This window comes from Sphaerodactylus townsendi, linkage group LG06, assembly GCF_021028975.2.
Source record: "Sphaerodactylus townsendi isolate TG3544 linkage group LG06, MPM_Stown_v2.3, whole genome shotgun sequence".
Lineage (NCBI taxonomy): Eukaryota > Metazoa > Chordata > Lepidosauria > Squamata > Sphaerodactylidae > Sphaerodactylus > Sphaerodactylus townsendi.
This window is the reverse complement of record NC_059430.1, coordinates 365056-381095: the sequence shown is the minus strand read 5'-3', so window position 1 is coordinate 381095 and position 16040 is coordinate 365056. Positions and strand designations below refer to the sequence as shown.

The 16040-nt window shown below is 47.8% G+C and overlaps 1 protein-coding gene across 2 annotated transcripts in view; it reads left to right on the top strand.

Annotated features, from left to right (window-relative positions):
- Positions 1–16040, top strand: part of ARMC9 (armadillo repeat containing 9) — a 127669-nt gene that overhangs the window by 57929 nt on the left and 53700 nt on the right. For both annotated transcript variants that reach the window (XM_048502029.1, XM_048502028.1), the window contains 5 exons: positions 2102–2192; positions 3697–3820; positions 6807–6946; positions 10114–10190; positions 13961–14035. In XM_048502029.1, coding sequence (XP_048357986.1) covers positions 2102–2192; positions 3697–3820; positions 6807–6946; positions 10114–10190; positions 13961–14035 — 507 coding nt within the window. The remainder of the gene's footprint in view (positions 1–2101; positions 2193–3696; positions 3821–6806; positions 6947–10113; positions 10191–13960; positions 14036–16040) is intronic.

Sequence of the window (16040 nt, the reverse complement as noted above, 5' to 3'; positions counted from 1 at the left end):
CTCACCTGCCTCACAAGGTGTGGAGAGGATGAGAAGGAGTTTGTAAGTCCCTTTGAGTCTCTTTACAGGAGAGAAGGGGGATATAGAGCCAAACTCTTCTTCGTCCTCATCCTCACTATGTATGTAGATCTCAAAAAGCAGCAAACGCACGGCTGCTCTACAGCGGTTTTTGACTCGGCAGGTAGGTTTCCGTGACCAACCTGGGAGTCCTGACCCTTTGACTGAAGACCACTGCGGCTGATGATTTGTTACATGCTGAGAATGAAAATTTAAGCACCTCAACGCTTGTCCGGAAGAAACTGCTGTGAAATTGGCCAAAAATATGCAATCCAGTTCACCAGAAGTTTTTTTACTTTTTTTATTTTTATTTTTATTTATTTATTGTTCCACTTATATACCGCCCTCCCCCGGAGGACTCAGGGCGGTTTACATCAATAACAAGACAGGTGGAAAATAAAATACATACAAAGTTAACATACAGCGCTCAATTATCATAAACCGATTAAAATATAGCTGGCATCCGACTATTAAAAACTCCTCTTAAGAGTTTTGCTTTTTTTTGGCTTTTTTTGTGGCCTGCGAGCATCATGTGAACGAAGCAGTGCATACCCGTACAGAAATGAACAACTATGCATAAATAGCTTTTAGAGGAACGGCGGGGAATTGCTCTGGCTTTTCCTGGGGTTGAAATAAACTAGGGCTCATTCCGCACATGCAGAATAAAGGCACTTTCAAACTGCTTTCAGTGCTCTTCGAAGCTGTGCGGAATGGCAAAATCCACTTGCAAACAGTTGTGAAAGTGTTGTCGAAGGCTTTCACGGCCGGAATCACTGGGGTGCTGTGTGGTTTCCGGGCTGTAGGGCCGTGTTCTAGCAGCATTCTCTCCTGACGTTTCGCCTGCATCTGTGGCGGGCATCTTCAGAGGATCTTCTGAAGATGATGCACTGAAGATGCCAGCCACAGATGCAGGCGAAACGTCAGGAGAGAATGCTGCTAGAACACGGCCATACAGCCCGGAAACCACACAGCACTCAAGTTGTGAAAGTGGTTTGAAAATGCATTATTTTGCGTGTGCGGAAGGGGTCTCAGTCTTTGGCAGTGGGATTTTTATGGATGAAAACGGCAGGGGTTAATTTTACCTGTTCTTCCCAGACACACACCAGTGCTGCTCATGGGGGCTGGGGATGCCCAGGGATAGTTTTTAGGGGAGGGAATTAGAGGGAGGGATGGCTGAAAATCTCCTCTCTTCTTGTGCCTGCGGAAATCTGTTCGCCATTCAAGCCATTAAACTCCGCACAGTGCGTTTTCCTTGAGAGGAGCGCAAGACTTGATTTGGGTCAATTTCCGGCAGAACGGCGGAATTCTCGTAATGCAGACCTGGGCATTATACGGCCCGCGGGCCACATCCGGCCCGCTGGATGACCCTGACGCCCAGCGTTGCTGGGGAGCGAGGCGCCTTTGAAAGCCCCGCAGAAGCCGGTTGCCTTGGCTGCCGGCTTCTGCGGGGCTTTCAAAAGCGCCTCGCCCCCCTGCCTTTTGGACCGATGTAGGGATGAGCTGCTGACCCAGCAGCACCGTAAGTAGAGCGCTGGAACACCGGCGCTCCTACGGTCTTCTGGTCGCACCGCTCCCCCACCCCTCACCCCCCGATGAGTCACGGGTCATGAACTGCCTGGCTCACAACCACCGGGTGTCCCAGACAAAGGGACAATGGTCTTGCCCCCAGGTGAGGATTAGGCCCAGACACTGATGCTCCTCTCCGCACGTAGCAGCCAGGTGAGATCATGCATCACATGATGATCTCTCAGTCTCCCGCTCTCCCGGATTTCCCCCCGATCCGCCCTTCTACACGCCCCCGCTATAATCATAATAAAAGGTGCCAGGAACCAGCACGCGGCAGAGTCGCTAGGAACACGGACACCCGCGCTCCCGCTGCTGGCACTCTCCACCAGATGAAACCTCCGCGTCTCGCCTCTTCTTTAGCGACGACCCTGCGGGGATGACTACACCCAGCCCTCCACAATATTTTCTGTTTCTTATGCGGCCCCATGGAAAAAATAATTGCCCACCCCTGTCGTAATGTGTGCTCTGTCTGTTGCAGAGAAGCGTGTTGATGCTGCTGCAGTCAAAGAACGAGGTGGTCCGCCAGTATACAGCCAGGCTGATCAATGCCTTCGCCTCCCTGGTTGAAGGTAAGGGACGCTTGGAGCAGCTTTTTCACGCTCTCTGGGCCCATGCTGGATTTTGCAGCCTTGCTTGCATGCAGCAGCAGGGAATTCTGGGAGATCTCTACGAACATTCTAAAGGTGACAATTGGGAGCAGTTGCTCCCTGCCTGTTGCTGAGGAAAAAATGTGAAGTGTTTTGTTTAGACCAGGGGTCTTCTAACTGTGGCCCTCCAGATGTTCATAGACTACAATTCCCATGAGCCCTACCACTTGGCCATACTGGCAGAGGCTGATGGGAATTGTAGTCCATGAACATCTGGAGGGCCATAGCTTGAAGACCCCTGGTTTAGACCAAAAGCCCCTGACTGCAATGTTTAATATTGTGTGATTATTCAACAAATCTGACCGCACTTATTTTGGGCCACCAACATCCACCTTTTAGGTTGACTAGGAGGTTTGATCAGATCTGAGATTTCAATGTAAACATAAGGAGTGGGTCGGAGCAGAGAACAGATAACTTCTTCCAGGCTGCTATTGGGAGAAGTAGAAATATTGAGAGAGAGTACATTTGTTGGATTTTGGTTTTCTGGCCTAATTGGAGAAACAAGGGTCTAAAATCCCTTAGAAATAAGGCACCAACAATAAGATGTAGGGGGGAAAATTTAGCACTGAGACATGGATCATAAGAATCTAATGTCTCAGAAGAGCAAAATAAAGCATAAGAACATAAGAACTAGCCTGCTGGATCAGACCAGAGTATCTAGTCCAGCACTCTGCTACTCGCAGTGGCCCACCCGGTGCCTTTGGGAGCTCACGTGCAGGATCAAGATTGGTAGCATATTCCAAACACCAATCACATGTTGCGTGAAGAAGTGTTTCCTTTTATTAGGGAAAAGAGATTGGGAAAGGAGATTGTAGAAGGGAAAGGAGATTGTAAGCCACCTTGAGTCTCCTTAAGAACATAAGAATGAGCCTGCTGGATCAGACCAGAGTCCATCTAGTCCAGCACTCTGCTGCTCGCAGTGGCCCACCAGGTGCCTTTGGGAGCTCACATGCAGGATGTGAAAGCAATGGCCTTCTGCTGCTGCTGCTCCTGAGCACCTGGTCTGCTAAGGCATTTGCAATCTGAGATCAAGGAGGATCAATATTGGTAGCCATAGATCGACTTCTCCTCCATCAATCTGTCCAAGCCCCTTTTAAAGCTATCCGGGTTAGTGGCCATCACCACCTCCTGTGGCATCATATTCCAAACACCAATCACCCGTTGCGTGAAGAAGTGTTTCCTTTGATTAGTCCTAATTCTTCCCCCCAGCATTTTCAATGGATGCCCCCTGGTTCTAGTATTGTGAGAAGTCTAGTGGCCCCTTAAAGTCTGTTCATTTCAGTATGAGATTTTGTGAGTCACCTGTGCCTGTAAAGAAGCTTTTGTTTTGCTATGGTGGACTTAACACAGCTACCCCTTGGCATCCCAAATGAGCAGAGCTGAGTCCCCTGCTCCCGTCTCTCCCGCCTGCTTTGTTCCTCTACAGGTCGCCTCTACCTTTCGCAGAACCCCCGGCTGCTCCAGCTGCTGGAGGAAAGATTGAAAGCGGAAGATAAGGATTCTCTTACCCGAGAAAATGTCCTGGGAGCGCTGCAGAAACTCAGCCTCAGGTGATGAAAGCTGGGGTGGGATGGGATGGGGTGTCCCGGGGGAATGCATTGCAAATGGCAAATACCTGCTCTGTTTGGGGTGGGAGAGAACAGAGCTCTTGATTTGTGAGCAGAAGAAGAAGAAGAAGAGTTTGGATTTATATCCCCCATTTCTCTCCTGTAGGAAACTCAAAGGGGCTGACAATCTCCTTGCCCTTCCCCCCTCACAACAAACACCCTGTGAGGTAGGTGGGACTGGGAGATCTCCGAGAAGCTGTGACTAGCCCAAGGTCACCCAGCTGGCGTGTGTGGGAGTGTACAGGCTAATCTGAATTCCCCAGAGAAGCCTCCACAGCTCAGGCGGCAGAGCTGGGAATCAAACCCAGTTCCTCCAGATTAGATACACCAGCTCTTCACCTCCTACGCCACTGCTGCTCCATTAGGCACCTCCTGAGCTGATGTTTGCCATGTCACTGAAGAACGAGATGAAGCGGACTCAGCAGGTCCTTGGCTGGCGAAGTTCATGGGATTCTTTTTAGAATCATAGAATCATAGAATTGGAGGAGACCCAAAGGGCCATCAAGTCCCAACTATGAATGAATAGCATGCGCCCTTTAAGAGCTATCAAAAGTCGGACCGAAAAAACAATGACGCACATGTGCTGCTTAGTGGCTTCTATATATTTTACAGTCTAAGTAATCATATAAGCAACCATAAAATGCAGTTTTCAAGAATAAATTTTCGCTTTCATTACAGATCACCCCTTTGGGAGAATTCTGGCGAAATTAGTCCATTCCGTTGGTTTCATTCAGTTCAATATTATAAGGATACAGACTTTGTTATTGTCCTTCGTCCTTTTCGTCCTTTTACTGTATCGCTTTCAGCCAGAAACATGGGTATATTCGTGGAATATTATTTTCAAGGTGCGAAATTATTCACCACTTCTATGATTGAACAAAATTTATAATCTCCCTCCGGAGTCCGTTCATGAATGGCGATTAAAGGAGCCTTGTCTCCATTACGGAGTGTTTGTTGCAGCTGAAGATGCATCTGAAGATGCCAGCCACAGCTGCAGGCGAAACGTCAGGAGAGAATGCTGCTAGAACACGGCCATACAGCCCGGAAACCACACAGCACCCAAGTGATTCCGGCCGTGAAAGCCTTCGACAATACATAGAATATACCCATGTTTCTGGACTAATTTCGCCGGAATTCTCCCAAAGGGGTGATCTGTAATGAAAGCGAAAATGTATTATTGAAAATTGCATTTTGTGGTTGCTTATATGATTAATCAGACTGTAAAATATATAAAAGCCACTAAGCAGCACACGGGCGTCATTGTTTTTTCGGTCCGGCTTTTGATAACCATCAAGTCCAACCCCTGCCGTGCAGGAACACACAATCGAAGCACTCCTGATCCAGCCTCTTTTTAAAAAACCTCCAAAGAAGGAGACTCCACCACACTCCGAAGTAATGCATTTCATTGTCGTACAGCCCTGACTATGAAGAAGTTTTCCCTGCTGTTTAGGTGGAATCTCTTCTCCTTCACCTTGAACCCATGACTCCTGGTCCTAGTCTCTGGAGCAGCAGAAAACAAGCTTGCTCCCTCACTAACATGACATCCCTTCAAATATCTAAACATGGCTGTCATGTCACTCTTAACCTTCTCTTCAGGTTAACCTACTCTCCAGAAAATAAGAACTCTTTAAATACAAATGCTGTATATACTTGCATATAAGTCGAATTTTTCAGCACATTTTTTGTGCTGAAAAAGCCCCCCTCGACTTATACACGAGTCAGGTGTATTAAAAAAATTTTTTTTAGGGTTTTTACTTTGTCAGCTGCCAGGGGCGCAGTTTTTAGGCTAGCGGCACCAACGTTTCAGGAATTTTTCAAGAGACTCTGGTGATGATACCACCCAAGTTTGGTAACGTTTGGTTCAGGGAGTCCAAAGTTATGGACCCCCAAAGGGGGTGTCCTCATCCCCCATTGTTTCCAATGGGAGCTAATAGTAGATGGGGCTACATTTTGAGGGTCCATAACTTTGGACCCCCTGAACCAAACTTCACCAAACCTGGGTGGTATCATCAGGAGGGTCTCCTAAAGATGCTCTGAAATGTTGGTGTTCCTCCCCTGACCAAAAATCCAGTTTTGAAGGATTTTAACTCTTGTGTTTTAGCTTGGTTGCTGGTTGAGCTAAGGTTTTTGTATTTTTAAAGTTATTGTTGAGACCATATTGTTTTTGTTGACCCTCTTTTCCACTTACAGAGATAGTTTACTGTTTTTCTTTGAAATAAATATTCGAAAACATTTAACCTACTGATGCCTCAATTAATGTAATTTTATTGGTATCTATTTTTATTTTTGAAATTTACCAGTAGCTGCTGCATTTCCCACCCTCGACTTATACGCGAGTCAATAAGTTTTCCCAGTTTTTTGTGGTAAAATTAGGTGCCTCAACTTATATGCGAGTCGACTTATACACTAGTATATATGGTAATTGGTCTTGAGGCCTGAAGTTTCAAAGTATGAGCACAGTTCTCTCCAATAGCGAGTTGAAAACATGCTGTTTGGTGATCTACAGTATCTGTAAAATTCTTTTCCAACCCCACAGTTCAAAGGAATCTACTTTCTTCCTGTCAGCTTTCATCGTTGTCCAACGGCCACACTCATATATAGTAATAGGAAACACTATGATATGAATTATCTTGATCTTCTTCTTCTTGTTATGTTTTAATATGCTGCCTTTTGTATTTTTTGCTCTGGTTTCCAACTGGAGTTTTGATGTATTTTTATTATGCCTGTTTGTCTCCTCGGTATCCCCATTGGTCAAACAAACAGGATACGAACGCTGTAAAGAACTAAACTAATTGTGTGTGAGGAGGCTTGACCCGTTCACAGAACTTGGGATCGACCCGATCAGCCGAAACAAGGTCGACGCTCTGATGGAAACTTCCTCCTTGTTGGCCGTCCACTGAACGTTCAGGCGAACATCTTTTCGTTCCAGGCGTGCTCTGCAGTCGGCTATGATCAAGCACGAGCTGATCCTATGGCTGGTGGAGGCGCTGAAGGACACGGACTGCATGTCGGATTACACCTTGGCCTACTCAGTCGCTCTGCTCATGAACCTTTGCCTTCGGAGTTCAGGTATCTTGGGACAACCTTCATCGGGAGGCTTATCTATCTATCTATCTATCTGTCTGTCTGTCTGTCTGCCTGCCTGCCTGCCTGCCTGCCTGCCTGCCTGCCTGCCTGCCTGCCTGCCTATCTATCTATCTGCCTATCTATCTATCTGCCTATCTATCTATCTGCCTATCTATCTGCCTATCTGCCTATCTATCTGCCTATCTGCCTATCTGCCTATCTATCTGCCTATCTATCTGCCTATCTATCTGCCTATCTGCCTATCTATCTATCTGCCTATCTATCTATCTGCCTATCTATCTATCTATCTATCTATCTATCTATCTATCTATCTATCTATCTATCTATCTATCTATCTATCTATCTATCTATCTATCTATCTATCTATCTATCTATCTATCTATCTATCTATCTATCTATCTATCTATCTATCTATCTATCTATCTATCTATCTATCTATCTATCTATCTATCTATCTATCTATCTATCTATCTATCTATCTATCTATCTATCTATCTATCTATCTATCTATCTATCTATCTATCTATCTATCTATCTATCTATCTATCTATCTTTTAGACTTTTATACCGCCCCATCCCCGAGGGGCTCCGGGCAGTGTACAACATAAATCTCGATATAAATATAGTTAAAACCTTTAAAAACAGCAGTTAAATAATAAGAGGCGTCCAAGAAACCCTAATTTTAAATCCTCCCCAAGAGGGAGGGAATGGCGAGTCCCATTAGATGGAAAGGGCCCAGATGTTAAGAGCTAAAAGGGGGGGGACCTTCAGTGGCTGGTTTCCCTCCAAAGGTCCGGCGGAACAACTCCGTCTTACAGACCCTGCAGAACTCGCCAAGGTTGGGGGGGGGGTGCCTTGGGGCAACTCCTTCTCCGGGTGCCCCCGTGCCCCCCGTCCAGTGGTGGGATTCAAATAATTTAACAACTGGTTGTTTACAAGCACCGTTTCAACAACCGGTTCTGCCGAAGTGGTGCGAACCGGCTGAATCCCACCACTGCCCCCGCCCCCCCTGCGCTCAGAGAGGGTCCATCTTAGAACGGGCTCAATGTTATCCTGTGGCCATGCCATGTAGGGAAACCTCAGTAATGACAAGCGCAAAAACCACCTTTGGGGATGTGGCTCAGAGGCGGAGCATCTTACCATGTTTCCCTGAAAATAAGACAGTGTCTTATATTAATTTTTGCTCCCAAAGATGTGCTATGTCTTATTTTCAGGGGATGTCTTATATTTCTGTGTTCTATTTGTCAGGCATGCTTCCAAACAAAAACTTTGCTACGTCTTATTTTGGGGGGATGCCTTATATGTCACACTTCAGCAAAATCTCTACTCCGTCTTATTTTCCGGGGATGTCTTATATTCGGGGAAAAAGGGTAGTACCCAGCAAGTGCAGCTTCAGTCCCTGGCATCTCTGGTTAAAGGATCTGGCCGCAGATGACGGGAAAGACCTTTCTCTGCTGGAGACCCGGGAGAGCAGCTGCCAGTCTTAGACAACGCTGACCTTGATAGACCGCAGTCTACCAGGGTTTGATTCAGTGGAAGGCAGCTTCATGTGTTTATGTGTCAGAGTTTGCGAACAGCTGGTCTGAATCGTCCCAGCATGTGGCGGGCAGGTTCTGAACGCATCAGCCATTTGGCCAGATGAGTTCAATGTTGAAGCAGCCAAGCTCCGGTGACTTTCCTGCATCTCTTCTCAGCAATTGGGTTCCGGGGGAGGACAGGAGGAGGGGATACAATAGAGCGTTGTGGCAGCTGCCAACTGACCACAAAAATGCTTGGTGCCTCCCTTTGGCAGGTATGAGTGCAGGCCTTGTCTGGGAGCTTCCTGGGATACGATGGCAGCAGCTCAGGTCACATAAGCCATTTATGCACTTGTGGTTTGCTCTGCAGGGAGTATACATTCCCTTCAAGTCAGATTCTTGGTTGCACATGTTTTCCCCACTCCAAAACTCACTGCCACAGATCAGAGAATCCCCTGGATTCCATAAGTGAGTAGAGTGTGATTTTTCCTCTGCCTTTATTATTATTATTATTATTATTATTATTATTATTATTATTATTATTATTATTATTATTATTATTATTATTATTATTATTATTATTATTATTATTATTATTATTATTATTATTATTATTAATTAAATTTAGTATACCGCCCTATCCCTGAAGGGCTCAGGGCGGTGTACAGATAAAACATCAGCTAAAAACATACATATAATTAAAACAACAGTAATATCTTAGAACATCGCCCGCGCCCTTATGAAACCCTCCTAATGTGAAATAATGGGTCCTGATGGTATTAGGGCCCATGGGGTAAAGAGGAGGGAGCAGGGGCACCCTCAGCGGCTGGCCTCTCCAAAGGCCCGGTGGAACAACTCAGTCTTACAGGCCCTGCGGAAATCCCCAAGGTCCTGCAGGGCCCGGACAGCTGGAGGGAGAGTGTTCCACCAGGCAGGGGCCAGAGCCGTGAAGGCCCTGGCTCGAGTGGAGGCCTGCTGCACCATTGAGGGGCCGGGGACCTCCCGAGCTAGTGGCCTCACTGAGAGCTTGAGGCCGGAGTTGGAGACTTATGGGGCATCTAGGTCCCAAGGGCCGAGATCCCAAAGCCTGGGAAGCACCCAAGGTCAGCCTTGAAGCTGATTCGGAATTCAACCGGGTTGCAGGCTGCGCAACACAGGTTGGGCTAGCTACAGGGAAAGTGAGAGGAAGACTGCATGCGTTACTCTCTCTTTGGGTTTTCTCACTCCTCCCAGCCTTCCCCTGCCCACCCGACACCTCTTCTGGCCACACTGTTCTTTTTCTTGTCATGCCGTTGATGTGCAAATAATTCGGTATAGCAGTGAAATTGACATGGTCTGTTGAATTATTGCTAGACCAAAAATGGCAACCCCCCCCCCCCCAAAAAAAAAAAAAAAAGGCAGCAGTGAGGGGTTGCATGGAAAGGAGGCAGCGGGCAGACAAAATGGCAGATCAGATCAGAATGGCTGGAAACACTTCACAACGGGAGACTTCCCTTTAAGCAGAAAATTGTGGGGAAACCCTACTGTGAAGCATACAGCTGTACCACAGGGAGTGAGTGCACCAAAGCCCATAGCAAGTTTCTGATTTCTATGTTCGGGTCATCTGCATCTGTGTCTTTTCACTCTCCACAGGAAAGAAAACGTGTGCAAAAATTGCCAACGAAGTTCTCAGAGTTCTTTCTGATCTTCTCGGCCATGAGAACCACGAGGTACTTTTTCAGCTAATATTTGCAGGTGTCTAGGAGGGGGAAAAACAATAAGAACATAAGAACTGGCCTGCTGGGTCAGACCAGAGTCCATCTAGTCCAGCTCTCTGCTACTCGCAGTGGCCCACCAGGTGCCTTTGGGAGCTCACATGCAGGAGGTGAAAGCAATGGCCTTAAGAACATAAGAAAGAGCCAGCTGGATCAGACCAGAGTCCATCTAGTCCAGCTCTCTGCTACTCGCAGTGGCCCACCAGGTGCCTTTGGGAGCTCACGTGCAGGAGGTGAAAGCAATGGCCTTAAGAACATAAGAAAGAGCCAGCTGGATCAGACCAGAGTCCATCTAGTCGAGCTCTCTGCTACTCGCAGTGGCCCACCAGGTGCCTTTGGGAGCTCACATGCAGGAGGTGAAAGCAATGGCCTTCTGCTGCTGCTGCTGCTCCCGAGCACCTGGTCTGCTAAGGCATTTGCACTCTCAGATCAAGGAGGATCAAGGTTGGGAGCCATAGATCGACTTCTCCTCCATAAATCTGTCCAAGCCCCTTTTAAAGCCATCCAGGTGAGTGGCCATCACCACCTCCTGTGGCAGCATATTCCAAACACCAATCACACGTTGCGTGAAGAAGTGTTTCCTTTGATTGGTCCTAATTCTTCCCCCCAGCATTTTCGATGGATTGGATCCTGCAGATCTGTTCTTCCAAATGGGTGTGTGTGTGTGTGTGTGAAAGCTCAACAGTTTTCAGCAAAAAAATAAAGAGAACACATTGAGTTTATTCTGAGTGAAATTCTGTGTGTGTGTGTGTGTGTGTGTGTGTGTGTGTGTGTGTGTGTATTTTGTTCAATCCTACCACTGGGCTCTTGATTTTGTAAGGGGGTGAGTTTAATTTGGCCGGCGTCTGCGAAGGCTCCGTTTTCCCCCCCTAAGAACTTCTCACACGGGAACTGGCAAAGCAATGCTTGACAGCTGTGTAATGCTAATCAGGCCTGTTTGGACTCCAGACTGCTGGTTCCAGGGATTATTTAAACTCCTGAAAACTATCCCTTTGAACCTCCGTTGGATGTCGGTTACGCTCCCCTCCCGCAGAAACCCAAACACGACTCTCCCGATTCCAAATCCTAGCAGCTGGAGCCGGCCCGGCACGCTGTCGGTTGCTGCGGCAGTTTGCTCCTGCTGCTTAATTCACTGATGGTGACGTGCTGATTGTGGCACTGAAGTCTCTGCCCAGCAGATCTGCAGTGCCGCCTGAGTGTGCCTAAGTATCTGTGTATTGGTGATTGGTGTTTGGAATACGCTGCCCCAGGAGGTGGTGATGGCCACTCACCTGGATAGCTTTAAAAGGGGCTTGGGCAGATTTATGGAGGAGATTTATGGCTACCGATCTTGATCCTCCTTGATCTCAGATTGCAAATGCCTTAGCAGACCAGGTGCTCGGGAGCAACAGCCGCAGAAGGCCATTGCTTTCACATCCTGCCTGTGAGCTCCCAAAGGCACCTGGTGGGCCACTGCGAGTAGCAGAGAGCTGGACTAGATGGACTCTGGTCTGATCCAGCTGGCTTGTTCTTATGTTCTTATGTTCTTATGTGTATGTCACAAGAGTCCAAGAAATATTGCCAAGTGCTCTGCCAGTCAAAAGGCCTTGACAAGCGATAACTCTGGAATTGCTTGTCAGAGAGTTCAAAGTATCTCACCTGTTAATCTGTTGTATCTCAGTCATCCTTTTCCCAGCAAGTCACAAGTCTGACTCGTAAAGTGCTGACGTGCAACTGAGCCCAAGAGTGGGGGCTGGCCTGATGCCGTCCAGTGAATTTGTAGTGGCCGAGGAAGTTTGGACTGGGCACTTCCAGCTGACACCTCCCACTCCTCACTGTTAGCCTTTACAGCAGAGGTCTCCGGTGTGAACATAAGAACATCAGAACGAGCCTGCTGGATCAGACCAGAGTCCATCTAGTCCAGCACTCTGCTACTCACAGTGGCCCACCAGGTGCCTTTGGGAGCTCACATGCAGGAGGTGAAAGCAATGGCCTTCTTCTTCTGCTGCTCCCGAGCACCTGGTCTGCTAAGGCATTTGCAACCTCAGATCAAGGAGGATCAAGATTGGTAGCCAGAGATCGACTTCTCCTTTTCCATAAATCTGTCCAAGCCCTTTTTAAAGCTATCCAGGTGAGTGGCCATCACTACCTCCTGTGGCAGCATATTCCAAACACCAATCACACGTTGCGTGAAGAAGTGTTTCCTATTATTAGTCCTAATTCTTCCCCCCAGCATTTTCAATGGATGCCCCCTGGTTCTCGTATTGTGAGAAAGAGAGAAAAAAATGTCTCTCTGTCCACATTTTCTACCCCATGCATAATTTTATAGAGTTCAATCATATCCTCCCTCTGACGTCTCCTCTCCAAACTAAAGAGTCCCAAACGCTGCAGCCTCTCCTCATAAGGAAGGTGTTCCAGTCCCTCAATCATCCTCGTTGCCCTTCTCTGCATTTTTTCTATCTCTTCGATAACCTTTTTGAGATGTGGCGACCAGAACTGAACACAGGACTCCAAGTGCAGTCGCGCCACGGCTTTATATAAGGGCATGACAATCTTTGCAGTTTTATCCTTTTTGAGATGTGGTGACCAGAACTGAGCACAGTACTCCAAGTGCGGTCGCACCATGGCTTTATATAAGGGCATGACAATCCTTGCAGTTTTATTATCAACTCCTTTTACTGGATGGCATCAGATGTGGGGCCAGTGGGTGCTTATACTTTTCCTGGCATTCTTCAAGTTTCTTTAGAACATGGGTGTAGCCTAGTGGGGCACTTGCCTTGCGGAGTGTCAGGCCTGGTTCCTGCCTTGCCTGGCATCGGCTGGTCAAGGCCCAAGGATACATCTCGGCCCTCTGTTGTCTGTCGTATGTTTATGGAGAGCCGCCGCAGTGTAGTGGTTAAGAGCAGTGGTTAATCTCCAGTGCCTATCTCCTCGCCTTTCTTCTTTCTTTTTTTGGCCTTTAGATCGGGCGCCTCTGTGTGTGTGTGTTTTACACAATTTTGTTGTTTTAATCTATTTAAGAACATAAGAACATAAGAACAAGCCAGCTGGATCAGACCAGAGTCCATTTAGTCCAGCTCTCTGCTACTCGCAGTGGCCCAGCAGTTGCCTTTGGGAGCTCACATGCAGGAGGTGAAAGCAATGGCCATCTGCGGCTGTTGCTCCCGAGCACCTGGTCTGTTAAGGCATTTGCAATCTCAGATCAAATATTTATTGTATTAACTGCTGTTGAGTTTTAATGGGTTCAGTTTTTAATGCTGTATTAATTTGCTGTTTAGAAACAGCCATGTTGTGAGCCGCCTTGAGCCCTTCGGGGATGAGGCGGCCTATAAATTTAATTAACAAATAAAATTAATTAATTAATTAATTAATAATCTGGAGAACTGGGTTTGATTCCCTGCTCCGCGACTTGAGCTGCGGAGGCTTATCTGGTGAACCAGGTTAGCTTGTGCCCCCCCAACACGCGCCAGCTGGGTGACCCTGAGCTAGTCACAGTTCTTCCGAGCTCTCTCAGCCCCACCTACCTCACGTGGCCAATCGGCCATGCTGGCAGGGGCTGATGGGAATCATAGTCCATGAACATCTGGGGCGCCAGAGTTGGACCCCCCCTGCGTTTGAGGGACAGAAAAAGGCACTGCTGAAGGAAGTATCCTCGAGGTGGCCAGGAAGGGATGCAAGCCCCATACAGGACGATGTCATAGGAAGTTTAAAATGGACTTATCCATGACTGTTCTCTTCCCTCTCAGATACATCCCTACGTGAACGGGGCTCTCTACAGTATCCTTTCTATTCCCTCCATACGAGAAGAAGCCCGAGCAATGGTAAGAAACGGTGGGCTGTGATTTGTTTTGTCTTCTCTGCATACAAAATGTGTGTTGGTAAAGTGCCATCAAGTTGCAGCTGACTTATAGCGACGCCGTCGGGTCAGCGTGGTGTAGTGGTTAAGAGCGGTGGACTGTAGTCTGGAGAACTGGGTTCGATTCCCCACCCCTCCACATGAACGGTGGCCTCTTAGAAGAAAAAGAAGAAGAAGAGTTTGGATTTATATCCCCCCTTTCTCTCCTGCAGGAGACTCAAAGGGGCTTACAATCTCCTTGCCCTTCCCCCCTCACAACAAACACCCTGTGAGGTAGGTGGGGCTGAGAGAGCTCTGAAGAACTGTGACTAGCCCAAGGTCACCCAGCTGGCGTGTGTGGGAGTGCACAGGCTAATCTGAATTCCCCAGAGAAGCCTCCACAGCTCAGGCGGCAGAGGTGGGAATCAAACCCAGTTCCTCCAGATTAGATACACGAGCTCTTCACCTCCTACGCCACTGCTGCTCCTGCTTATCTGGTGAACTGGATTTGTTTCCCTGCTTCTAAACACAAAGCCTGCTGGGTGACTTTGGGCCAGTCATAGTTCTCTCTGGGCCCTCTCAGCCCCACCAGCTTCTCAGGTGTCTGTTGCGGGGAAAGCCCATTATGTATGGAGCATTTCCCATACCCTTCCTTGCCCTGCAGTGCCTTTGCAGTGGGGTTTACACGCGAGGAGGAGCCCCACCGTGCTGCGCGGCTTGCCTGCCTCCACTTCCAGGTCACTCCCTGGTACAAACTGAGAATGAATATTCCCTTTTGGGGGCGGGGGTGTTGGTTCTTCAAACATAATATCGATATTCCTTAATAGCCCTTTAAATATAATATCAATATTTCCCTAAAACAACAAAAAGAATGATAGCCGCCTGCACAATATCCATATAAGAAACATCGATAGTACTGTCGAAGGCTTTCATGGCTGGAATCGCTGGGGTGTCCTGTGGTTTCCGGGCTATATGGCCGTGTTCAAGAAGAAGAAGAAGAAGAAGAAGAAGAAGAAGAAGAAGAAGAAGAAGAAGAGGAGGAGGAGGAGGAGGAGGAGGAGGAGGAGGAGGAGTTTGGATTTATATCCCCCCTTTCTCTCCTTGTAGGAGACTCAAAGGGGCTTACAATCTCCTTGCCCTTCCCCCCTCACAACAAACACCCTGTGAGGTAGGTGGGGCTGAGAGAGCTCCAAGAAGCTGTGACTAGCCCAAGGTCACCCAGCTGGCGTGTGTGGCAGTGCACAGGCTAATCTGAATTCCCCAGAGAAACCTCCACAGCTCAGGCGGCAGAGCTGGGAATCAAACCCGGTTCCTCCAGATTAGATACACGAGCTCTTAACCTCCTACGCCACTGCTGCTCCTCTGAAGATGCCAGCCACAGATGCAGGTGAAACGTCAGGAGAAAATGCTACTAGAACATGGCCATACAGCCCGGAAACCACACAACACCCGAAGCAGAGCCTGTTTGTGCTGAGAATGCCAAAGCAGAGGAGGGTCTGCTGTCTCTCCCCATAGGCATTTTCTGTGCTTTTCAGCTGATGCTGAAGCGGAATTGAGCTGCAAGCGGAATTGAGAACCGGGGTTCTGCGTGGCAGTTAATAAAGCACTCTATTCCCCATAGAAAGCTAGTAATTCCTGTCTTCATGAACCAGTTTATTCCAATGCAAATGCCACTCATCAAAGGTTCCTCTTCGCCTTTCTTCTGGTTCCTGCGTCTTCCTTGTTAATTACTTCCTGTTTACTCGTGGTTGGCCACTGACTCACAAATCAATGATTATGTATCTGCTCTTGTTCTGTGGCTTGGCTTCCGTCCTGCTTAGGTCATTGTCCACATTACTGTACGCTGATCCTAAGAGCACGATATCAATAATTGCTGCAAAGCAGTGCTTACGGGATCTCAGGAAACTGATGCTTAAGTTTTTATTCATGAGTGAATAGGAAGTAATAAAGGTGAAGCCGGCGGCGGGGAGGGGGGGGGGGTGCAGGGAGAT